At 43.9% G+C, this 25,764-nt stretch overlaps 2 protein-coding genes across 2 annotated transcripts in view; both read left to right on the forward strand.

Moving 5' to 3' along the window:
• LOC141917641 (ras-related protein Rab-3C-like) overlaps positions 1-16,534 on the forward strand; it is a 31,550-nt gene extending 15,016 nt beyond the window's left edge. Inside the window, exon 3 of the mRNA XM_074810995.1 lies at positions 8,306-16,534. Within this exon, the coding sequence (XP_074667096.1) occupies positions 8,306-8,496 (191 nt within the window). The 3' untranslated portion in view covers positions 8,497-16,534. The remainder of the gene's footprint in view (positions 1-8,305) is intronic.
• The window catches only part of LOC141917623 (uncharacterized), a 49,975-nt gene continuing 28,429 nt past the window's right edge, over positions 4,219-25,764 (forward strand). The window contains exon 1 of the mRNA XM_074810955.1: positions 4,219-4,274. The gene's annotated coding sequence lies outside the window, so the exon portion shown is untranslated. The remainder of the gene's footprint in view (positions 4,275-25,764) is intronic.

The following is a 25,764-nucleotide window of genomic DNA, read 5'->3' on the forward strand; positions in this document are numbered from 1 at the left end:
TCTTGCAATTGCCTTGACTGACAGCCTGCAATGTGAATGCAAATCTTATTAGATACTATTCATAGCAGGCAAGATGATGAGTGCCTGTCAGTGCCCCCTCAGAACTGACCACAGGATTCAAATCCAAGAAAATAAGGCATCATTAGCTCCTCTCTTTTATATACTATAGCATCGTTAAATGATTCTTTCCCATGGCTTCCTAGACTTTGCCTTTTGTACACAGCTGTGTTACAAAGGGAGCAGCTTCCTGCAGCCACTTCTGACATTGCAGTCTCCTACTACTCCTCAAAATACTGGATTGAACAAGGCACTGACAAGAGTAGCACTAAGGATCACAGTTCAAGCTTTGTCTTCAAGGAAGGATAGCTATTGTGGGAACACACCCTTGAGGAGATCAGTTAACCATAACATCAGGGGTGGTAAATAAAATTGTCTTGGTTGTGGACAAACACTCTGAAAACAGGTCGTCTTCCTGATCAGCTGGTGAAACATTAATATAGTTCTTGTCTGTATTGGCTGTGGAATTGTGTTTAAAATGCATTAGCTAGTGTGTTCTTTTGATGTCACATTTTCTCAGAAAGATGGGAGGGTGCAGAATGTTCTTCCCTTTGCATATGGCTTGCCTTTCTGGCTTTTTTCTTCCTTATTTTTTGAAAGCAGGCATAAATAAGTGTTAATGAGCACTGATGAAGGAGCTTCTTTGGAGCCAGTACAAGTGTAAGGCAGAGAGGGAACAAAGTCAGTAATTCAGGATGCTTAGGTGTTTCAGGGTGGTTATCTAAACTGCTCTCTGTGCACTATAGCTCAGCAGGTGAGCAACACCACCATGTCCTGACTAGCCCTTGCTGTAGTGCTCTGCTGAGGCTGCTGAGAGCTTGCCAGCTTTCTTTGAGTCAATACTAGAGGGAAGAAGGTAGATAAGGGAAAGAGACATACTATAAGGACAGCAAAGGGAAAACTGAATGAAACACAAAAAAAGGGATTTAAGTGAGAATATCCTGATACATCTTACACACACAGTGTTCATATGTTCAGACAGCAAATGGATATTTTGGATTTTTTCAGATTCAGCTCTGCTCTGCCTTACCTACCTGCTTGCCTCTCAGGCTTTGTCATATCTTTGCAGTAATATGCTCTGCTTGTCTCATCCACATCTGCAGTAAAGATCATCATGGGTGGTGGGAACATGGTGTTCTTTGAGCTCTGCTGCCATCAGCATCACCAGGGAGTTTCCTCACTTCAGGCTCATACTCACATGTAAAACTTTTCCTCTCAGTTAATAACAAGCAGCGGAAAAAACCCTGAAGAAAGTATTAAAAGGCGGTATTGGGTTTGCACAGCAAGGTTTTGGTAGTGGGGGACTGCAGGGGTGGCTTCTGTGACAAGATGCCAGTAGCTTCCCCCAGATCCTATAGTGCCAGTGTCAGCTGGCTCCAAGATGGTCCTGCCACTGGCCAAGGCTGAGCCCATCAGTGATGGTGGTAGCGCCTCTGTGTCACATCCCAATTTCTCAGGATGATGACTCAGATTCGCCAATTCCCAGGTCAGGATTAAGGTGAAACGACACCAAGGATTCTTCAATTCACACAACTCAATTTTTATTCGCTCACAACAGATAATTGGCATGAAACTTTGTCAGTAATCTTTGCATCCTCTGCAACAGGCATTAAACTTACACCGACTAGTGGCAGATCTTATACCCCGATAAGCCTTAAACAGGCCCAAACAAGCCTTGTCTTATATGCGGGGATACAGGATAAGAATGGGAGAGAAAATGGGAAAGAGGAGAAGAGAGAGAGAGAGAGAGAGAGAAAGACAAAAAAGGAAAATTTCACCAGTCCTGGTTCCATTGTTAGTCCAGCCAGCCTAGGGGTCCAGTTCCAGTGGGGCACCACCACCCAGGGCTTTGACTTGTGTCCTTTTATTATTCCTTGCCCCTCCTCCAGGTGGGCACTTGGACTCGTTATCATGCCCAGTTTATGCTTCTAGAATTCTCCTTGCTTTTGGTACATGCACAGTTTGTACCTTCAGATTCTTCTGGAAATGAGTCAGTGGGCTTGGGGGTCATTGGGGAGTTACTCCCCCCTCCCCACAGGTGTGACCATTGTATGACCTTTCCTTTTGGCACATGAATTGTGAAAGCAGCTTCTCTCTTGGCTCTTCACAGAGTCACTCAGGATAGGGAAGTTCAGCCTCCAAAAAGTGTGGTCCCACCTTCACGGGACCCCCTCCTCTCACCGTGCCTCCCTGTCATTACCTGCACAGTCCTGGCATTTCCATAGAAACCATTTCCTTTGCCAAAGTTCTTTACCAGATGGTTGAGACATTAACTGTGGTTTCATCAGACCCTCACGCTCTGTGATAACATATTTAAGAAGGGGAAAAAGTTACTGTGCAACAGCAACTGCAGCCAGAGAGAGGAGTAAGAATATGTGAGAGAAAGAACTCTGCAGACACCAAGGTCAGTGAAGAAGCAGGGAGAGGAGGTGCTCCAGGTGCCGGAGCAGAGATTCCCCTGAGAAGCTTCTTGAAGCTCCCCCAGCTCCAAGTCGGACCTGCCTCTGGCCAAGGCCAAGACAATTAGTGATGGTGGCTGCGCCTCTGTGATAACATATTTAAGAAGGGGAACCTGGGAGGAGAAGGAGTTGTGAGGGAAATGCCTCTGCAAACACTGAGGTCAGCAAAAGAAAGGAGGAGGGGAGATTCACTAGAGCAGAGACTCTCCTGCAGCCCGTGGTGAGAGGGCAGGCTGTGCCCCTGCAGCCCATGGAGGTCACCAGTGGAGCAGATGCCCACCTGCAGCCCGTGGAGAACCCCACGCTGGAGCAGGGGGCTGTGCCTGAGGAAGGCTGGGACTCTGAGGGGAGGCCACGCTAGAACAGTTCATTGCTGGGAGGATTGCAGCCTGTGGGAGGGATCCACACTGGAGCAGATCGAGAAGAGCTGCAGACTGTGGGAAGGACTCATATTGTTACCATAAAAGCCATCAGAGGAACTGCTCCAGTGCAGGTAAGCCCGTACTGGGGGGGTTTCGCGGCAAAAGGGACCGGAAAGGAGCTTTTTTGGGGGGGACTTTTGAATCTTTTTGGAGACAGAAAGGCGGCTAGCCGGCTCTAAGGAGACTGGCAAGCCGGTGGGCGGGCAGCTGAGGAGGCGTGGGCTGTGGGCTGAGCCCAGGGCCGGTGGCGCCTGTTTCGAGCGAGGTGTGAACACAGCAACGGTCACTCGCCGAGGAGAGCAGCTCACACCCACCCCTCGATAACGAGCTGGGAGGGCTTCCTAGTTAGCGTGGGCGGAACCAGCACCACCCACCGTTAATTCGGTGATAAGAACCCTGTGGGTGATCAGACAGTACCTGTAAACCACCGGTAGCCTGAGCCATGGTCTCCACTCACCTCAAAAGCACCACCAGCAAAAACGTGGCAACCCACACAGAGCAACCACACAAACATGCAGCAGTCCAGGTCCCAGTCTGCAGGGAGTGCCTGAGCCTGTCAGTGCTGTTGGAGGGCCGCAGTGACAGCGCCTGTGTGCTTGTGTACTTGGTAGCAAGTGATGAGGGGAAGGCTGAGGTGCTTAATGCCTTCTTTGCCTCAGTCTTTAATAACAAGACCAGTTGTACTGAGGGAATCCAGCCTCCTCAGCCAGAAGACAGAGACTGGGAGAACGACCCCCCCACAATCCAGGAGACAGTCAGTGACCTGCTGCATCACATAGACACACACAAGTCTATGGGACCGGATGGGATACACCCGAGGGTGCTGAAGGAGCTGGCTGGGTGCTCGCCAAGCCGCTTTCCATCATTTCCCAGCAGTCCTGGCTGACCGGGGAGGTCCCGACAGATTGGAAACTGGCCAATGTGACGCCCATCTATAAGAAGGGTCAGAAGGATGATCCGGGAAATTACAGGCCTGTCAGCTTGACGTCGGTGCCCGGGAAGCTGATGGAGCAGCTCAGCCTGAGCACCATCACACAGCACATGCGGGACAACCAGATGCTCAGGCCCAGTCAGCATGGGTTTATGAAAGGCAGGTCCTGCTTGACAAACCTAATCTCCTTCTACGACAGGGTGACCCGCTTATTGGATGAGGGAAAGGCTGTGGATGTAGTTTACCTTGACATCAGTAAGGCCTTTGACACCGTTTCCCACAGCATTCTCCTGGTGAAACTGGCTGCTCGTGGCTTGGATGGGCACACGCTTCGCTGGGTAAAAACTGGCTGATGGCCGGGCCCAAAGAGTTGTGGTGAACGGAGTTAAATCTGGTTGGAGGCTGGTCACGAGTGGTGTCCCCCAGGGGTCGGTGTTGGGGTCACTCCTGTTTAACATCTTTATTGATGATCTAGACGAGGGGATCGAGTGCACCCTCAGTCAGTTTGCAGATGACACCCAGTTGGGTGGGAGTGTTGATCTGCTCGAGGGTAGGGAGGCTCTGCAGAGAGACCTGGCCAGGCTGGAGCGATGGGCTGAGGCCAACTGGAGGAGTTTCAATAAGGCCAAATGCCGGGTGCTGCCCTTGGGCCACAACAACCCCCAGCAGCGCTACAGGCTTGGGGAGGAGTGGCTGGAGAGCTGCCAGTCAGAGAGGGACCTAGGGGGGTTGATTGGCAGCCGGCTGAACAGGAGCCAGCAGTGTGCCCAGGTGGCCAAGAAGGCCAATGGCATCCTGGCTTGTATCAGCAATAGCGTGGCCAGCAGGGACAGGGAAGGGATCTTACCCCTGTACTTGGCACTGGTGAGGCTGCACCTCGATTACTGTGTTCAGTTTTGGGCCCCTCACTAAAAAAAGGACACTGAATTACTTGAGCGTGTCCAGAAAAGGGCAACGAAGCTGGTGCAGGGTCTGGAGCACAAGTCGTACGAGGAGCGGCTGAGGGAACTGGGGGTGTTTAGTCTGGAGAAGAGGAGGCTGAGGGGAGACCTCATCGCCCTCTACAACTCCCTGCAAGGAGGTTGCAGAGAGCTGGGGATGAGTCTCTTTAACGAAGTAACAAGTGATAGGACAAGAGGGAATGGCCTCAAGTTGCGCCAGGGAAGGTTTAGACTAGATGTCAGGAAGTATTTCTTTACAGAACGGGTTATTAGGCAGTGGAATGGATTGCCCAGGGAGGTGGTGGAGTCCCCATCCCTGGAGGTGTTTAAGAGTCGGGTCGACATAGCGCTGAGAGATATGGTGTAGATGGGAACTGGCAGTGTTAGGTTAATGGTTGAACTAGATGATCTTCAAGGTCCTTTCCAACCTAGTTGATTCTGTGAACTCTCTTAGACTTGTTTTGGAGTTCTAGAAAGCAGGCATTTTTTATTGTAGCACTGGGCACACACACAAATAACTTCGCAAAAAGTGAGCACGCCCCACATCTATGAGCAGTAGCTAAAATACATATTCATAAGTTTTCTAAGAAATGAGTTATATATGCATTAGATTTCCTGGAACTAATTACAATATCTGCATCCTAATTACGCATGTGCTTTCTTGCTGGGTGGTGGTCTCGAGGGGTCCCTGGGGGTCGTTGGTAGTCTTCCTCACCATGTCTGCTGGTTGACCTCAGTGCTCACACATGCTCACAAAGGTCTGTTTAGGAGGTGTTGTGCAGCTGTGTTGTGTCTTGAGCTGGTTTGTTTTAAGTTGTCCCGTCCTTGTTCCTGTTATTTTCAAGAATAGGCCCTAACGATCTTATTTATTACTGTCTTATCTTCAAACCCCTTTCTTCACAAAAGCACCAACCTTCAGCTGTGTCTGCACATTCCAGAAGCTGCATTGACACTGACCTAATTTATTCTCAGTAAAAAAAAATGTTTAGCAAGATGAAAAAGCAAGACAAAAAAAATGTTAGCAAGATGTTTTGGCTTACAATATCAGAGAAAGTTCATGGAGGAATGTCTCCCATGAGAGGGACCCCACGCTGGAGCAGGGGAAGAGTGTGAGGAGTCCTCCCCCTGTGGAGGAAGGAGCGGCAGAGGCAACAGGTGATGAACTGACCACAACCCCCATTCCCTGTCCCCCTGCACCACTCAAGGGAAGGAGGTAGAGAAATTGAAAGTAAAGCTGAGCCCCAGAAGAAGGGAGGGGTGAGGGGAAGGTGTTTTTAAGATGTGGTTATACTCACTGTCCTACTCTGTTTGATTGTTAAATCAAGTGGTGGTGTTGGTGGTGTTTAAATTAAATTGATGTTCTTTTTCTTCCCATAACGAGTCTGTCTTTTGCCCATGACCATAATGGGTGAGTCATCCCTTTCTGTCCTTATCTTTACTCCTGAGCCTTTTGACTGATTTTCTTCTTCCCATTCCTGAGGGCTCGCAAAACACCACAAACCACAGCTTTTCCTTTTCCAGGTCTCAACCTGTTCTCTTTCACCAAATCCTTTATTCGCTCTGCAGCAGTGAGTGGGGATTATCAGTTCAACTCTGCCCAATCTCTCCCTCTGGGAGTTGGGCAAGATTTATATGTTTTCAACAGCTCTAGCAAAGGGGAGCAGTCCAGATCAGGCTGAACCCGGGAAGCCATGATCATCTGCTGGAGGATTCAGACTCAGCCGATTTATATGTCCTCCTGTTACCGTAAATTTGGTCTCAAAAGAACCCCCTAAGACTTAGTTTGCAGTTTTAGAAGGCAGGCATTCTTTATTGCAGCGCTGGATGCACGGGGGATCACTCCACCTAACGCGCATGCTGAAAGACAAGGGCACGTTTATTATATACAATAAAAGAAATGAATATTCATGTAACTTCTGAGAAGTACCCACCTCTTTCCAGAGGATCTAATGCATGTGTTAATACATTGCGCGAGCATACTAAAATCTGGGGCAGGGTCTCCGAGGGGCTTCCATGGGGGTTTTCGGTGGTCTGTGGTGGTCCCTAGTGGCTGTTGAAGAGGTGTCTCTTGGTGTCCTTTCCGTGAACTCTGAGGGTTTTCATATAAGGCCTCGTCTTGGCTCATGGCTCTGTCTGTAAAGTTTCTCAGCTTTCTTATCTTTGGCTCCCACAGGTGTCTGTTGGTTTCTCTGCCCTCCCCGGGATGGACCCATCACAGTTGCAAAAATTATGTCCTTCGGTGCACTCTTGTCTGAGGCCCCTTACAGCAGTTAGCACCAACTGCTAGCAGCCATCAGCTAGTAGGCATCACTCTCTTCTCGAACTCAGTCGATATCCCTTCTGTGTTCCTCTCAATGACCAACTCAGGGAATCCCACTTCTGACACCAAAATTATTGTCTCGTCCCACGCGGTGGGTTACGAGGGGGTGAATCTTTTGAATTCCCCGAGATCCTGCGTGCTGGTGGAAGAGCTGGTCTGTGCTCAGCAGAGCCGCAGGGCGGGCGAGTCACCACAGTGACTCAGAGGAACAGTTGTGCTGGTGACTTTATTAACTGACCACTTTAGTAAGTGAATGGAGACACTTTGGCAACAATCAACTGATAACTGTCCGGGAATGAATAAAGGCACTTTGGCGATGAGACTATTTTCCTAATAACCCGTCAACAATCAACTGATGGCAATTCAACTCCTACAAAACTTATATACATGAATATATGTAAGAGAGAGAGAGAGAGAGCAGAAAGAGGAAAGAAAAGGAGAGGAGGAGGGGATAGGAAAAGGGGAATCACCACCCTTGGATCCCGTGTTATTGCAGAGTAGCCAGCTTGGTGGGTAGGTGGTGGGTTGACAAAGACACACGTGGGGTGTTGCCTTTATATAGTCTTTCTTACGCATGCGCAGTAGGTTGTTCCAGAAGGTTCTCATTTTCTCTGGCTTGTACCTGCACAGTTAGGCAAGTTCTGTCTCTGGGCAACAACAGGAGGGAGGGGGAGAGAAGCAGCCCACCGCTCCACCTCCGCAGAGCTTGCTCTGCTTCTCCACCCAGGGCGTCCCACTCGAGTTGTTTGAGACATCCTCTTGACGAACAGTTTCTTGTTTATGAACAGTTTGTGACAGGAGCATAATAGTCACGGAGCAGTAGTTTATTCCTTCACAGTGGCTGTATATATAGGGCATTTCTAAAATAATAGCACTCTCAAACTATTGTCAATTTTTAGATGAAACTGTTTTAAGTCGAATTTGTTTAAGGGAATGTATTTCGGCCAGTCCTGATTTCATTTGGCTTGGTATAAAGTAAATAACACTAATGTAGTTACTCTGATTGTGTTACAATTTTAACTGCTCTTGCAGTACTCACTCCTTTACATGTGTGCTCTCACATATTTTTTTTTTCCTGTGTGTGTCTCCACTCTTCCTTGCCCAAGAGAAGTTTGTATATTTATTTGAGATGTTGGAATATGTATCAAACATAAATGTGTTGTTTATTTTCTTAGGATTTGAATTTTTTGAAACAAGTGCCAAGGACAACATTAATGTCAAGCAGACATTTGAGCGACTCGTGGATATCATCTGTGACAAAATGTCAGAAAGTCTAGAGATGGATCCCACCATTGCTGCCGGCAAGCATAACACACATCTAAAGGACAGTCCTCCTCCTCCACAGCGGCCCAACTGCAGCTGTTAATGCAGCTATCAACAAAGGCAGCTCCAGTGCATTCTGTTGCCAACAGAGCATTTATGAATGGTCTATATGCCTTTATTTATATTGTCTTATTAATTTATTTGGGAGAAAAGTTTTTTAGTCTACATCAGCAGCTGGTTGAGCATGTGTGTGGAGATAGAGATGTTATGAGGTTGAAAGGACAATCCATTTTTTAGCATCTGGCTTTTGCATGCAGGATGGATATTAGTTTCTCTTTTCTTTTTGCTGTTTTACATTACACTTACTTCAGCTGGTGCCATATCCTCAGATCACATTTGCCTAGAATTGACTTTTGCTTCATGGGTTTCAGATTATACAGTTGAATCCTTAGGGTAGTGGCCAAGGTGTTTTAGAATAAGCTTCCTGATGTCACTTCTATTTTCTCCTGACTGAAAATCAATTTAGAAATATTGCTCTAGTGAGCCAATCACTCATTCTGTCCAGATCATTTATATAAGGGAAACTTCATGGAGTGTATTGCCTTGGCAAATCTATGCTCACTATGTTATACATCATGACTGCTTGGAAATTGCAGAAGTTAGAAAGGAAAAACCTCCAGCCTTCCTGGACCCAAAGCCACTGAACTTCCCTGTGAGTTTCCAACTGGATGTGGGTGTTCAGTGCAGATCCTCAGAGATATTAGGTACTTCATCCTGTTTGAATAGCTAGTATGCTTACATTTCCATGGGAGCTGCATGTCTATTTAATACCTTTCTGAAACTGGATCATTACAGAGATCCCAGTAGTACCTGCCCCAGTATTGGAGGGCTGACTAGCTCTTTTCATTTCTACCTGCATGAGATATTAAACACACAGTTCTGATATTACCCATGGCAGAGCCAAATCTATTATGCTCAGTTGTTCATAGCGAAAAACTGTCTTCTCATGTTCTGTCAAACCTGAATAGTTAAGCATTCAGGAATTTCATCTCCCATTCAGTCCCTGAGACAACCATCACCACACTGGCTACAAACACCTGTATTTCACTTAGACCTCTTGCAGAAGTGCTGCCGATATCAGTGAACTGGAGTTTGACCTCAATTTTACTTTGATAAGAATATCTTTTTTTTGACAATTCACAAGATTTTTAAAAACTTTAGGAATAATAAAAAATTGTCAACATTCCTGAAGTTAGGCTGAATATATTCATAAGATCAGCAAAAGGCTGTGAAGACAGCAGAATAAAGTACACAAATTCTTTTTTAATAAAGTGTGAACAATATTAATATTTTACAGTTTTAAAAAGTACTCCTCTAGTACTTGGTGGCAGTTTCTTACATCTGTGCCCTGGAGTACTTTATACAACTGCTTTACTTGGGTCACAGTGACATTTTTTTAACTAAATTGCATAATTGAAGAAGTGTTAACTGTTTTACTGTTCCTATTAGACAGGATTTAGGACAAGGCTGACATTTCTTAAAATGTCTGCAATGAGAAAAATTGGAAGACAAATTTAAAAAAAGAAGTAACACAAGTACTGCAAACTGCTCACAACTGCAAAGAAATCCCTCTACACACATTACCTTTTTTGAAGGTATTTTATATAAGCTCCTGAAACACACTAAGAGAAAATGGCCACACTTTTTTACTGGTTAAATAACCTGCATAAACTTTAACACAGTAAAAACAACTTTCAAACAAGGCATATAGACACACGTAAAATGGATATGCCATCAGGGCGCTACATTGGCTGCCTAACTTGAATAAATGTTCTTTCTTCAGTCTGGGGTTTTAAACAATGTCTGTCCTGTTAGCTAGCTTCCTTAAGCACTTGTTTTCCTAGTAGACATGGAGGCTGAACCTTCACTTGTTGACTTCCATGAAGGGAAAACACTGTCCTCTTTGGGGCCGATGAGCAGCCAGGTGGAAGAGGCATGTGCTGCCCCAACCATAACCCTGTCTCTCTCCAGAGATGCTGCTTTTCTCTCCCTCATCTAAGGTAGCATGTTGATAACTGTGCTGAGAGACTTTCCTTGATACCTCTTCACCCACTAGGTTCCAGCTGCTTTGGAAAAAGAAGTGATAAGAAGCTGAGGAAGCTTTGTGTGAGATGGTGGGCAGTTTTCCACCCTATGCTTGCTATGTGCAGTTATTCCTGCTGGAGAAAAGGGAACAGGGAAGCCTTGAGATAGCACTCAGCTGCAGCCCTCGGTCCTTTAGAAAAGGTTTAGGCTGTATTTTTAGTCTGAGCCATCATCCTCAGGCAAGGCAAGACAGCCTTACATGTCACATCTTACATGAGCTTGGGCATATCCTGGATCATGCAGCATGGCTACAGGTGCAAATATTCTCTCAGCTCTGCTCTAGGATGCTGGCTGCAAAATGGTCGTCTCCTGTGCATGTTGTAAATAGGAAAAAAGACCCCAAGATCCCCCTTGCTACAGCCACACCTTGCTTGCACTCCATTGCAATGAATTCCAGACCCTCCCTGCTTCTTTATGACCATATAGACTCTAATCAGTGGTGGCAATACATTATTAGCATATATCTTTTTAAAGAAATAGAGTTATAGATAAATGGTTCTTAAATAAGTTGAATTAATTGCTTTTCATTTTGCATCAAAAGACTGGGCAGAAGAGTAATAGAAAAATCAAAGAGGAAGAATCTCTCCTTTGGGTTTCTGAGACAACTAACCACCCAGGCCTCCAATATGTCTGATCTTCTGTATGGGATGGGGAAGGATGGGGGAAGCAGCTGCCAGAGTAAGTTCATTAGACTGCCAGCCATGTGCTATAAGGAAAAGGCTCATCTGAAGTACAACAGCAGAACCAGTCAGTAGATTAAAAACTCCTAGGATCTTTCTACTGACATTCAGACATTGTCATAGAGTTCAGAATTAGTCAGATTAATTTTTAAAGTGTTCACATCAAATCCTTGAAGGTTTTCAAGATCAGACTGGATAAAGCCCTGAGCAAATTGCTCGGACCTCTTAGTTGACACTGTTTTGAGCAGGAGGTTGGGCTGGATGACCTGCTGATGTCCCATTGAACCCAATTTATCCTATGTGTGGAAGTTCAAGTAGACCTTTTCTGAACAATCAGGGTTACCTGCTGTTGGAAAAGTAGGCTTTGATTTTCCATCACAGGTTGGCTTTTGGTGCCACATGTTTCACAGGAATATTGAGTTTTCTGCTATAAAGTTTGGTCAGATTTAGATCAGAAGCATCATGATCTCAGTATCCCTCTCAGCTGGAACCTGGCTATTATAGAGAAACACAAAAGACAGAAAGGCTTTAGGGAAAGTAGCTTGTTATCTCTTCCTCAAATATTCTAAAAATTTAGTTTGAATTCTGGGGGAACTAGCAGGACTGGAATTTTTATTCCATTTAAAATTATGCCCTGGCCTGTTTCATGGGGTAGGATTTCCAAAAGCAGCCTGTGCCAATCTAGTTTAGCTCCTATTGACTCATGTGACAGAATTGCAATTTTCTTAAATGCAAATAGAGTTAGGCTAATACTGAGCACTTCTGGAAATCCCATCCCAATCTGATCAAGGGACAAAATTTAAACAATCAATACCTTGTTCTTCACACATATCCATTGATTATGAGTTGTTGGATGAGACAAGCAGGATTTGGTTAGATCCCTAATCTATCCACTGTTGTAGCACAGTTCCGGCAAGAGAAAGTACCAGGCTAAAAAGAGATATATTTTAGTGATGGAAGAGGGCTGGATCATTAAAATGAAACCTGGGATAGGAGATCCAAAACTATTTTCAGCCTCATCACAATTCTTGGTGCAAAAGTACTCACACACTTTATGCTAATTTGTTGTCACTCTCAGCACAGAAATAGGACTGAATGTCATGGAGTCTTATTGGTCCAGCCACAGATAACCCCTTCAGCTGAGATTTAGGCCACTTGGAGAGATACAGCAGTTGACACACAGAGCACATTAAATTTATAAGAGATTAGATGCCTTTGGACAGAGTCCTGAGCTCCATAGTGCCAGCTGAACTAATACTACGCAACCCATTTTTCCAAGTTATGATCTAGACTAAAGCTTTTAGCAGCAGGCTAATCCTGTGCATGGGTAATGCACCAGCCTTATCATGCTCTGACAGTGTCTTGCTTGCTGCATGATCAAATTAGTGCTCAGAAAATGCCTTTGGAGCACATGACAGCATGGGATGTGACTGGTTCCTGTGGTGCCCCAACCCACCAAACAGCTAGCAAACCCTGCTGGGCTGAACCTTCAGATGCATGCTTTCAATTTTGATAAGAGTTCATCTTCACAACTGTTCTGATCCTGATAGCTCAACTAACTTATTACTGATGTTGTTGTTGTTGTTTGGTTTATTTAGACCTGTTTGATTGGTGTTTGAAATACATATGTGCTAGCCTGATTTTCTGTCAACAATACTCTCTCTCTCTGAACAGCTGTGTACATGACTGATACCTGGAACTGTTTGTTCCTTTGTGCTTATACTTAATGTAATGCCTAGAGAAACTACCTGAGCAACTACATCTATGTGGCCTTTGCAGAGCATCAGTCTGAAAGATTAAGTTTTCTTCCCAGTTTACTCAGCTCTTTATATTCAGCTGTACCACATGCACCTTCTTTATTTTAGGAATGAAGTGCTATTTCAGGGTGCACAAAATCTGCTGAAGTTTGATCCTAAGTTTGAGAATGCTTTGAGTTTAATTATCATTTTTAGGGAAAAAAATGGTGGTACAAGTTCTACATATGATGATGATGCCTTTGTTTCTTCAATAGCAGATGAATGATGCCTATTTGCATTCCAAAAGAAACACCCCCCCCAAAATATCCCCCCCCCCCCCCCCCACTACTCTATTCTATATTTGTTTGTGAGAGGCAAGTTTTATTACTTGCATTTTTAAGGGCATCAACTAAATTACTGTTCTGCTGACTGACTGTTAGGACATATTCCTCCTTGGCCTGTTTCATATAAACAGACACACAGTGTATGTGCCTAGTTCCTCTTTATGATGACAGATTTAGTGGTGTGAGACCATGAATATGTAAAACCTCATAGATAAACCCTCAGGGGATGTAAAGCAACAGATATTAATTTATGCCAACAGGGGAGTGAGTTGTGTTGATTTACATCATTTAATCCATAGGCAATAGTCACTTCAGAACACGCTGACTCCAGATTCTCCAAGTCTCATTTAAAGAGGCAACTCAGTTCAATTATTTTAATTATTTCTATCACAAAAGGGGAAAATGTTAATCGTTGCAATTTAAGCTTTTTTTTCTTTTTTTAAACTTTGTTTATCCATGGATGTTCATTGAAGCAAAAATTGTAACTACATATGTATAGTATACACATACACAGCAGTACGTCTTTGACACTCATTCAGTTCCCACTGCTACTTGTTCATGTTCAGTGCAGCCATCCCTAAATGCGACAGTGGAATTTATCCATAAATTCTCATTAGCACCAGAAATCAGCTGGGTTACATTTGCAGAGCATAGGATTAATATCCATAGTTCCAGCAGGTGTAGATGGCTTGTCATTTTATAGAATAAGGTACCTGGTATTTGATTTGGAGGGAAGCATAAGTCCTAATCTTCCAGTAACTTCAGGATCATGCATAACATGCAGAAATGAAAGCTAAGGATTGCTTACCACTTCTAGTGATAAATTTCCTTGAGTAATTCTGACATGTACCGGCAACTAGTGTTAAATGAAATGTTTGTGCTGTAACTCCTGTTTAATATGTCAGTAATGTCAGATGTGTCATAGCTCAGTTGGACTGTCAGAACTGAAATGTCTGAAATGTTGCATGAAAATATGTTATAAAAATAGGTATATTTTCTATTTTTTAATACCTCAAAACTGAGGAATCATGGGCCAATAAGTGCAATATTTAATGACTTAGTGTATATAAACTTGTGTGAAAGAAGTGTCATGTATGTGTGATAAGCTGTTGATGATGCCTGTGTGGCTTAAGATTTCCAGTAGCTGTATGTGTTTTGCAGTAAAATTTATATGGTAAATGCTTTACCAGTGTAGTGTAAGAATACTCTATTCTTAAGTCATTTGAGCTATTTTTCATATATGAGATGACAGTAAAAGATATCTGTATGTTTACTGCAAGTGCATGTCAATTTTGCTTTTAGACTTATGTCCTTTTTGAAAATGATCATTACACCAACACTAGTGACTTTCACTCAGAATATTCTTGTGACCATTTCTAAACTATTTGCCTATATTTTTAAAGCATGTTCTCTAGAAGCATTAAAAGAACCTCCCTAGAGCTCAGCAGTTACAGTGAGTTATTTATTCTTAAAGAATCAGTTATATGCTCTGTCTGCCTGTATTGCATATCATGTGGGCATGTTTGCTTTAATCTGATACAGTTAACTCATAATACTTAACTGAAATATTAAATAGGAGTACCCAATACTCTTGCAGATGACTCAGCAAACTTCAGTTGGTGCACTGAGTTAACATTTTTGGGAACAGCTTGAAGGTCACAGTCAAAACGGTCCAGCACAGTGGATGGTGACCTTAATTAGTCACTTCTGCCAATTAAGTTTCTTAACTTTTCTAGATCCTAAAGATGGAAGATACATCCTTAAATATATTGACTCAGACTCTTCACTCAACTGTTACATGGCCCTCAGTGATGAACAACTCCACTGTTAGCAGTAAATTAAAAATTCAGCCCATTACCTAACCATGATATTAAAAGAAGACATCCAATAATTTCTTTTCCCTTTCCAGTTATCCTTGCATATTTCTAATAATTCTCTAAGCACACAAGCAAGGCCATCACTATTCAGAAAAACCCTTGGGTACATTTGGCACTTTAAACCTTGAATCACTGATCTGCCGTGGGTTCCTAGCTGTGCCAACGGACACTGCAGAGGAGAAGCTCATTCTGCTAATTCTTGCTACATCTCTGGTTTCAAAAGAATGCATCATGCACCTTGGGAATTTGCTAAATAGAGATGGGCCACTGAGTCTGGATCAAGGAGAGTAACTGTTTTTGCTGAACAATTTTCATAACAAATTGTTTTCATTAGTAACACATGAAAAGGTACATAAGTAGATTTTTAGTTTGATCTGATGCATTTTTGTGACAATGTAAAAGGTTGATTTAGGTTTGTGGTGTTTGTTTTTTTTAATTAGCCTGGTCAGACAAAGAATCAAACTCTAAGTCCCACTGGAAACCAGTAGCATGGGTTTCCTTTCCTGTGTCATCAAATAGTTTCTCTGTGAAAGCAAAGTAGCCAGATTGCATTAAGCAGCACAGGAAGGTACTTGCAATGACCTGAGCAGTCCTTAAAATTCTTCCTGTTTTTATACCTTCTGCCATGAAAACTTCTGCAAAATTATAAAGACCAGAGTGAAATGAAAATGTATTCGGAGATAAATTTGGGATTGCTTAATAAAAAATGAAATTCTGGATATCTTTGTAGCTGAGCAGCAGACAAAGTAACAGTCATAATATGAGGTACCACTTAAATACAGATATACAGGCTGCTACAGGACTGAGGATGCATTACCTAAACATTTATTGCTAAGTGACCTGACTGTTCAAGGGCTGGCAGATAATTTTACCTAGTATTTTTATTATTCCTCATAGACATGTGATTACATACACAAAGATAAATGCTTACCTTGAAAATATGTAGCTGTTCTGTCTCCCTCAAGCTAACTTACTTGCTGAATTGTTCTTGAAGAAAAGTTGAAGTACTTGCTTAGGATACATTTGTGAGGGGGTGAGACTCAATCTGTCCCTCCTCCCCCAACTATTACTGCAATATAGTGACTGTGGTTCTAAAAACTGATAGTTTAAAATGCTGCTGAGTGACAAATTTTGTGAATCTTCTGCATACATCCATGGGAGCTCTTGTCTGAACATGAAGTACAAGTTTTATTGATGCGCAGAGTTTTAATTCTATGTGGAAGTAGAGACCGCGTGTATTCCATTGGACATTCTGTTTGTACGTGTTCCATATACCAAGTGGATTTTGTTTGTTTAATTTTGTTGTTGAAAGTTTTTTTCTTTTTGCGATTACAATAAATACTCAAGAGACTATATTCATGGATATCTCAGTTGTGGTGACATGGTCTTACCCCTCTCTCTGTTTATTTCCTTTCACTTACTAAAACTGTGAGAAAATTACTTGTTTTGATAAAATAATGGACAATGATACCACATCATTTCATTAATATCCCCTCAGTAGCACTGGTGAGTTGTAGTTCTATCTCCATATCTCCATCCCACAGAATTCACTGGAGATTTTGCCCTAGGAGTCTGTAGGAGAAAGATTAGACATTTCTCTACCAAAAGCTGTGTTGTGACAGCCTACACACTGGCCCTTTAGCATGGGGTAAAGTTTTTTCTTTTGACTTTTCACTGTATAAACTGTTAAACAGTGTCTGGTTTTGGATGCTATTATTAGTTTGCCATACAATCTTAGCCCATGTAACCCATCTTAATTGTGGGGGTGGTAGTTCACACAGTGTGATATATTACTGTCCAGGTATTGCTTTTTTCTAGACACACAGACACCCTTGTGCTAGTTTGAACCCTACTGCAATTCCCGAATTTATCTTCCCTTCACATAAATCCTAATCTTCATCCAATCTGTTGAAAAGGTTGCACTGTCCCCTGTGCCTTCCAGCTCCTGCTTGCAGGGTTCTACCTACAAATTCCTTTAGCTCATGTTCCCTCTCATTGTTCCACTGTGTTTCAGTCAAGTCCCCCAGTTTTTCTAGTATATTTACATCTCATCTGCAGAGTAAACATTGCCTAATTAATGCCAAGTTCTCATTCAACAAGTGCTTTCAAGCTTATTGCTCAGGGCTCTGTATCTCTAGGCAGGTTTCTGCTGAGGGGTCTATCTGTGCAGCTCGCTGCCCTCACTCATAGAGCTTCTCTTTCTTGCACCAACTCTTGCCACCAAATCACATCTGAGAATGAAACGCCCTTGTTCCTCCCAGCTATCAGCAAATTTAGTGTCTTCTCCATCCACCTTCCTCATGCTCTGTGAGATTGGCCCTAATGTATTTGCTTTGCCTACTAGGGTGAGTGGAAGACAAGAGAATGAGGGATAAGAGGGCGTTTTGCTGATCAGGGATATCAATTAAATTCAGACACCAGAGTGAAAAGAGCAGGCGTATTTTACTAGAAACAACTAAATAATATAACAGAATAATACAGAAAACATACAGTAAGAAAAGACAGAACAGTGCACTTAAACAGGAAAATACAGGGTAATGCATCAAATCATTACTACCTGAGAGAGAGAAGAATGATTAAGAGAGATCCATCACCACTTGCATATATTATCATCATCACCCAGACCCGCAGGCGCTGGGCAGCCCCGGTTACAGCGAGGATTTGGAGAGCCTGTCCCGGCAAGTGGGAAATCCTACGCGGTGCGTCCTCCCGTAGGTGAGGCTTCCAAAGTCGCTGTGAGCGGGTCCAGCCTTATATACCTAAAATCAGTAAGCCAGAATAGCTGGCACCTTTGTTTTAAGCGGAAATATCTGGTTTTCATCTCACGTTAGGTTCCCCCCAGAGCCTGGCCAGGGCTCAAGGGAGAAGCTAAGGGAGTTTCTCTGCTTATCTAATTAATTCATGAGCAAGGTCTCGCATCAGGCCACAGTGCCAGACAACTGTCTCCATGACCCTGTTATCTTATCCATGCACAAAGAAGGATAAATATACATTCAAGACAGCTACATCTTCCATGCATATTTCATTAATGCTTACATACTGAGTTAGCAGCTTTGGCTCAGGGCCTGTTGTTCAGGCTTCAATACACATCAAAATAGGTGGTTTGTTATAACATAGTATAATACCTGTTAGCACAATGGTTATCAGTTATAAAATATACAGGATTCATCTATAGGTCAACTCTGGCTTGGGCTTATTGTCCAAGCCTTAGCACTTCAGATGGGAAGGATAACAGGGAAGGAATAGATGACTTCTGACAGATACCTTGTGTCCTGGTTTAGCCAGGATAGGGTTAAGTTTCCCCAGCAGTGGGGGGGAAGTTCTAGCCAGGTTATTCAGATACCATGCTGACATCACATCCTGGCGCTGAAGCAAGAGGGTCAGTTAACACGTGTGTTATGCCATCGCTCGGTTCTCACTGCTGTATTGGTAGATATTTTGCTTTGTTCATTGTTATTACTGTTTTATTGTTATTGTTGTTGTTTGTTGTGTCGCTGTTGTACTGTTGTATTAAACCTTTCCTTATCTCAGCCCCAGGGCTTTGTATTTCACTCCCTTTGTGGGGGAGGGGCAGCGGCCGCGTGGTCTCAGACCCCGGCAGGGGCTAAACCACCACACCTTGGAATGAGGCTATTTTTGAATTGCTGTTATTTTGAATATGTTGGAACTTTTAACATATAGAACTAGAGAAAATTACAGATGGGTAGATCTACTAGGATAAAAACTGTCTCAAAAACAGGTGTTTCTTGCTCAAGAAAATACATTTTTATCTTATTTCCAGTCAGAAGACTGGAGACGGGGATAGAATGTTCCTAACCACCAAAGAAAAAGATGTCAGAAATGATGCTGGAAAGGAGAGATATAAAGTGGCACAGAAAAGATTCCCAACTTTGAGTAAGAAAAGACAAGCGGGCAGAATGTCCCAGTGAAGTGAGGGTGGATGATTTAGCAATGGGATCCACCAAAATCAAGACAGACAAACTGTGAGCTTACATCTAACTGAAGGGACTCTGCAAGTTAATCAGAAAACCAAGGCAGTTAAGTGCAAGAAGGGTTAGTTGTTTTTGTACAGATCTGTACAACTCTTGAGCTGTAAAGTGAAAAACAAAGGTGTGTTCAGAAATCTTATGAAATGCCTTACTATATCTGTGTATCTGTTTTGCACCCATGCAAGATCCTGAAGAGTTAAACTGTAAAACAGAAGATTTACAGCTTAACCAGTTGACATCAGGAAAAGATGTGCTTTAAGCTGTGGTGAACTCAGGTCATCAGTGGTAGGCACAGGTGATGGGAAGCTAGTGTGAGGTCCTATCCTTCGTGATGTGCTAGCCAGAGGGTCTGCCTAGAGTCTGGTCCACCAGACCAGCATCTAAGGCTCCACCAGGGCTCAAGAAGCTGGAGGTGCTGAAGGAGTGGCAGGATGAGGAGGCACCTCAGCCCAATGAGCAACCAAGTGCAAGAGTGAGCTCAGGCAGCTCTGTGACCCACCACAGGGGGATGGAAAATGAGACCAGAGATCATTCCAATAGTAGAAAAAAGGTGTGGAAGGGCCAAAGGCCCACCCAAACCCCCTGTTGTTAGGAAGATAAAAGACATCTTGGAGAGTTAGAAACTCTAGTGTTACGCTTCCTAACAGCTGCCCCAGGGGAGGATATCTGGGGCCTCCCCTAAGCAGGAACATGCTCTCCTGAGGAGATATTGCCTTTTCCTCATGTCCAAGTACACACAAAGAGTGACCCTGGGCAGGCAAATTATCAACCCCTAATGATGCAGTGCAGGCTAGCCTGATACAACTCAGTCAGACACACACAAGCATGCTTATAGCAGAGAAATCTTGTTCTGTGGCCGGTACTGGGGTGCTGGGTTTTCTGAGACCCCAGGAAGTGCATATGCACTTGTTTCAAACCAATGCTTGTGGTTAGAAAATAACTCTATGAATAGTTTTAGAACATCTGGGGATGCCACACAAGATGTCTGCCTCTAGCCAGCCTCTTAAAGCTTTAAAGCTTAAATAAGGTTTTAGGAATATAACATCAGGCAACCATTTTTTAAAAACATGCCCTGCTTTTCTTTCAAGATGTACCGTAAGAGCAAAGCTGGCCACCACATATCTTCACTTTTGCTGTTATCTTTAATACTCAATAAGGAAGAAAAAAGCTTAGCCCCTGACACTGATACTACCAGATCCTTTGCAGGTCAGCAACGCAGCATGTGCACCTTGCATCTGAGAACATGATTTTCAGGAACTATGCAGTAAAGGGGGGAAATTAAACAATCTGAGGGAATATGAAGAGGAGGGGGGCAGAAGAACTGGCAGAGTGCCTTGTTTGGAATCGAGAGGGGTCTCACCACAGAGCTGCTGAGGACACCTGTGCAGCTGCAAGCAGCTCTGAAGCTGAACATCATTTATAAGGGCTGTCAGATTTGATTCAGCAAACGTGTGCAAAATACTTTGTCATGACAATTTTTTGTTTGACTTAAAAATGAAGGCAAAACAAGTAAAAATATTGCAATCCTTTACAAAGGCCAGCTCTGGAAAATAAAGTGTTAAAGGATTTCACCAGACTGTGGGTATCGGGTTTGTCCAGAGGAATATCTGACTCTTCCTCTCTTGTGCCCTAGAGTCCCATCTGGGTCGTCAATTCTGTTAAAGGATTTCACCAGACTGTGGGTATCTCTAGGCTGGCTTTATTAACAACTCAGATTTGGGCCATCACCTCAGTGAGTGGCCACAGCTAACAAAAAGCACCCTCTATATATATGATATAACATACAATACAAAGAGTCTTTGGTGATTTTCCAGGAACTTTCAGCTCTCAATTAATCATCAATTTCAAAAGTCCATTGTATTCCACTGTTTCAGCTAGTTCTCATTGTTCCATTCCAATTCCTCTTCGGACACCACTGCTCACTGATGCAGTCTTTGGTCATCATGGTTACTTATCTTCTGAACAATCTTCATCATAATTCACTTTTAGACTTCTGAGAAAAGACTCAAAATGTTCTATTTAACATATACTTAAACTATAGGCCTGACACCAGATGCACAAACAGCCCATAGGCTGTAGGTCCGGTTGCATTCAAGAGAAGCCGTCAGGTTCACGAATAGTACAGTTTATTCTTATGCAACATCTACAGATTCTTTGAGATTGCCTACGAGAAATGCACAGACTGCAGGTTGGTTATATAACATTACACACAAAAAGGAAAACAATTGCAATCACACACATACTAAGTTCCCGGGTAATCACTCGGCCTAGCCAAGGGAATCCTACCAAAAAGTGTCCCTTCTGGGGGGGGGGAGGGCGAGAGCACAAACCCGTTGATCTGTCCCTCTGATTTGGTGTTGGATTATTGTCCTCCCCAGTTAGGTACAAACTTGGGGTAGTATTTATCATAGCATGTATGTGTGAGTGGGTGGGACTGTGGTCAAGCCATTATCTCTTGAATAATGACACAGTACATTCCTTGGTGCCAAGGGTGCACTGGTTTTTGTGGGAGAAGAGGAAGGGTGAGAGACAAGGTGGCAGACTACTGCAAAACAGTCCTTGAGAGGAGATAAGTGAAAGAATGGGACCGCATGGCCTCCACCTCGCTTCACATTCCTCCTTGGTGCCACAGCAAACACAAATCACCGGATCTCCATCCTGTCCTGTGTTTGTTCTGGGCACCATGTGTCAAGGAAATGTGTGTTTTGCAGATTTTTCATTGTTTTGCTTTTCCCACACTTCCAACACCTAATAAATGCCAAGCGCTTCTGTAGTGCTAGGGCCTGAATAATAGACCCTGAAACAAAGTTGACCTCTAGATGAACCTCACAACCAAACACTATCCATTATTAGTATCTGTTAATTAGTAAAATCTGTATTACCATTAGCATTTATTAATTAGTATCTGATCATTAACGAAATATGTATGCTCACTAGTGAAAGATGTAGCTTAGACAAAATGTAATCAGTAGTGAGGATGAAGTGTCATGAGAATGTATCCAACTGCCCTTGTTTAGCCTTGTTCAAGGCTGAGAACCCAAGTATTTGGCCTTGTTAGAAACTCCCTTGGTTCCCCCCCGAGCCCTGGCCAGGCTTTGGGTGGAATCCAACAGGAGAATGAAACCAGATGTTTCCACTCAAAACAAAGGTGCCAGCTATTCTGGCTCGTCGATCTCTGGTATATAAGGCTGGACCCGCTCACAGTGACTTTGGAAGCCTCACCTATGGGTGGACGCACCGCGTAGGATTTCCCACTTGCAGGGACAGGCTCTGCAAATCCTCGCTGTAACCGGGGCTGCCCAGCGCCTGCGGGTCTGGATGATGGTAAAGTATGCAAGTGGTGATGGGTCTTTCTTAATCACTATTCTCTCTCTCTCTCAAGTAGTAATGATTTGATGCATTACCCTGTATTTTCCTGTTTGTTGCTTGAAGTGCACTATTCTGCCTTTTCTTCCTGCATGTTTTCTGTATTATTCTGTTATATTATTTAGTTATTTCTAGTAAAATACTTCTACAGTTATGTTCAAATTAGCCATCTGAGTCACACAGGAGATCCAGTAATCCATGTGGCCCTATGAGTCTACAACAATTCAACCTACCTATTGCAGATGCTCATTCTAGAAATTCTACTTTCTAAATAACTTCTATCATGAAAGCTGTTTATACATCTTCAATGAAAATGCTCTGCTTGAAAGCAACTTTAAGAATATGCATTTGTGTTGAAATCAACTTTGCGATGAGTTACCTCAAATGTTATTATAAATGAAGCAGTTATCTCTACCTCCGCGAAGTTCTGGAGCTGTCAGCACTCATACTTCTTAAACTATTTCTTAGTTCCCTATAAAGCTCTGTACTATTGCTATAGTCAGAAAAAAATTACTATTAACCTAAATTTTATTTTCCTTTCACAAGAATGTGAAGAAATTCATTATTATTTTATGATGCTGAACAGACTGAGATGACAATGTCCTTCTGAATTATTTTAAGAGAAATACATAGTAAAATCCAGCAGCTGAACTCTTTAATAAAGGCTCCTTTATACATTATAGAAATAAAAAATACTTTCTGGTAAAATACATAATTCAGTGTTTGTATTTACTGCCCTTAAGCTATAATATAAGCATTAGCTATGGATATAAAGGAACACATTATCTCAGGAGAGGGTATTTTAAGGACCCAAAAGGGTATCAGTGGGCTTTTGGTATAGCTGCCTTGGAAACAGAAGGAATTAAACAGCCGTCTGTGTTACCTGGTCTCTCAGAGGATCCTTCTGTTGTGGGATTGCTGAGGGTCAAAGAACAACGGGTGCCAACTGCCACTACAACCGTGCACCGACGGCAATATCGCACCAATCGAGACGCTGTAATCCCTGTTCATAAACTGATTCGTCAGCTAGAGAGCCAAGGAGTCATCGGCAAGACGCGCTCCCCCTTTAACAGCCCCATATGGCCAGTGCAAAAGTCTAATGGAGAGTGGAGATCGACAGTGGACTATCGTGACCTGAATGAAGTCACGGCACCGCTGAGTGCTGCCGTGCCAGACATGTTGGAACTGCAATATGAACTGGAGTCGAAGGTGGCCAAGTGGTACACCATGATTGATATTGCCAATGCATTTTTCTCCATCCCTCTGGCAGCAGAGTGCAGGTCACAGTTTGTTTTCACCTGGAGGGGTGTCCAATACACCTGGAATCGACTGCCCCAGGGGTGGAAACACAGCCCCACCATTTGCCATGGACTGATCCATGCTGCACTGGAACAGGGGGAAGCCCCAGAACACTTACAGTACATTGATGACATCATTGTATGGGGTAATACAGCAGAAGAAATTTTTCAGAAAGGGGAGAAAATAATCCAAATCCTTCTGAGAGCCGGTTTTGCCATAAAGCGTAATAAAGTCAAGGGACCTGCACAAGAGATCCAGTTTTTAGGAGTAAAATGGCAAGATGGACGTCATCAGATCCCAATGGAGGTGATTAATAAAATAACAGCTATGTCCCCACCAACTAACAGAGAGGAAACACGAGCTTTCTTGGGTGTTGTGGGTTTCTGGAGACTGCACATTCCAAATTACAGTCAGACTGTCAGCCCTCTCTATCAAGTGACCCAGAAAAAGAATGATTTTACATTGGGGCCTGGAGCAACGACAGGCTTTTGAACAAATTAAGCAGGAAATAGTTCATGCAGTAGCCCTTGGGCCAGTTCAGGCAGGACAAGATGTTAAAAATGTGCTCTACACTGCAGCTGGGAAGAATGGCCCTACCTGGAGTCTCTGGCAGAGAGCACCAGGGGAGACTCAGGGTCGACCCCTGGGGATTTGGAGTCGGGGATACAGAGGATCAGACGACCGCTATACTCCAACCGAAAAGGAGATACTGGCAGCGTACGAAGGGGTCTGAGCTGCTTCAGAGGTGATCGGGACTGAAGCACAGCTCCTCCTGGCTCCCCGACTGCCAGTGCTGGGCTGGATGTTCAAAGGGAGAGTCCCCTCCACACACCATGCAACTGATGCCACATGGAGTAAATGGGTCGCGTTAATCACACAAGGGGCTCGAATAGGGAGCCCCAGCCGTCCGGGAATATTGGAAGTGATCACAAATTGGCCAGAAGGCAAAGATTTTGGAATGGCGCCAGAGGAAGAGGTGACTTGTGCTGAAGAGGCCCCACCATATAATAAACTACTGGATAATGAGAAGCGATGGGCCCTGTTTACCGATGGGTCCTGTCTCATTGTGGGGAAACATCGAAGGTGGAAGGCAGCTGTGTGGAGCCCCACACAACGGGTTTCTGAAGCTGCTGAAGGAGAAGGTGAATCAACTAATTTTGCAGAGGTAAAGCCGTCCAGCTGGCCTTGGATATCGCTGAGCGAGAAAGGTGGCCAGTGCTCTGTCTCTGATGAATCTACACTGACTCATGGATGGTGGCAAATGCTCTGAGAGGGTGGTTACAGCAGTGGAAACGTAGCAACTGGCAGCGCAGAGGCAAACCCGTCTGGGCTGCTGAATTATGGCAAGATATTGCTGCTCGGGTAGAGGACCTGGTTGTGAAAGTATGTCACGTAGATGCTCATGTACCCAAGAGCCGGGCCACTGAAGAACATCAGAACAACCAACAGGCGGATCAGGCTGCCAAGATCAAGGTGGCTCCAGTGGATCTGGATTGGCAACATAAGGGTGAACAATTTATGGCTCGCTGGGCCCATGACTCCTCAGGCCATCAGGGAAGAGATGCAACATATAGATGGGCTCATGACTGAGGGGTGGACTTAACCATGGATGTTATTGCACAGGTAATCCATGAATGTGAGACATGTGCTGCAATCAAGCAAGCCAAACGGTTAAAGCCCATTTGGTATGGAGGACGATGGTCAAAGTATAAATATGGGGAGGCCTGGCACATTGATTATATCACGCTCCCACAAACTCAGCATGGCAAACACTATGTGCTTACAATGGTGGAAGCAGCCATGGGTTGGTAGGAAACTCATGCCGTGCCCCATGCCACTGCCCGGAACACCATTTTAGGTCTTGAGGAGAAAGTCTTATGGCAGCATGGCATGCCAGAAGGGATTGAGTCAGATAATGGGACACATTTCCGAAAC

The sequence above is a fragment of the Strix aluco genome, chromosome W (assembly GCF_031877795.1).
Source record: "Strix aluco isolate bStrAlu1 chromosome W, bStrAlu1.hap1, whole genome shotgun sequence".
NCBI classification, from domain to species: Eukaryota; Metazoa; Chordata; class Aves; order Strigiformes; family Strigidae; genus Strix; species Strix aluco.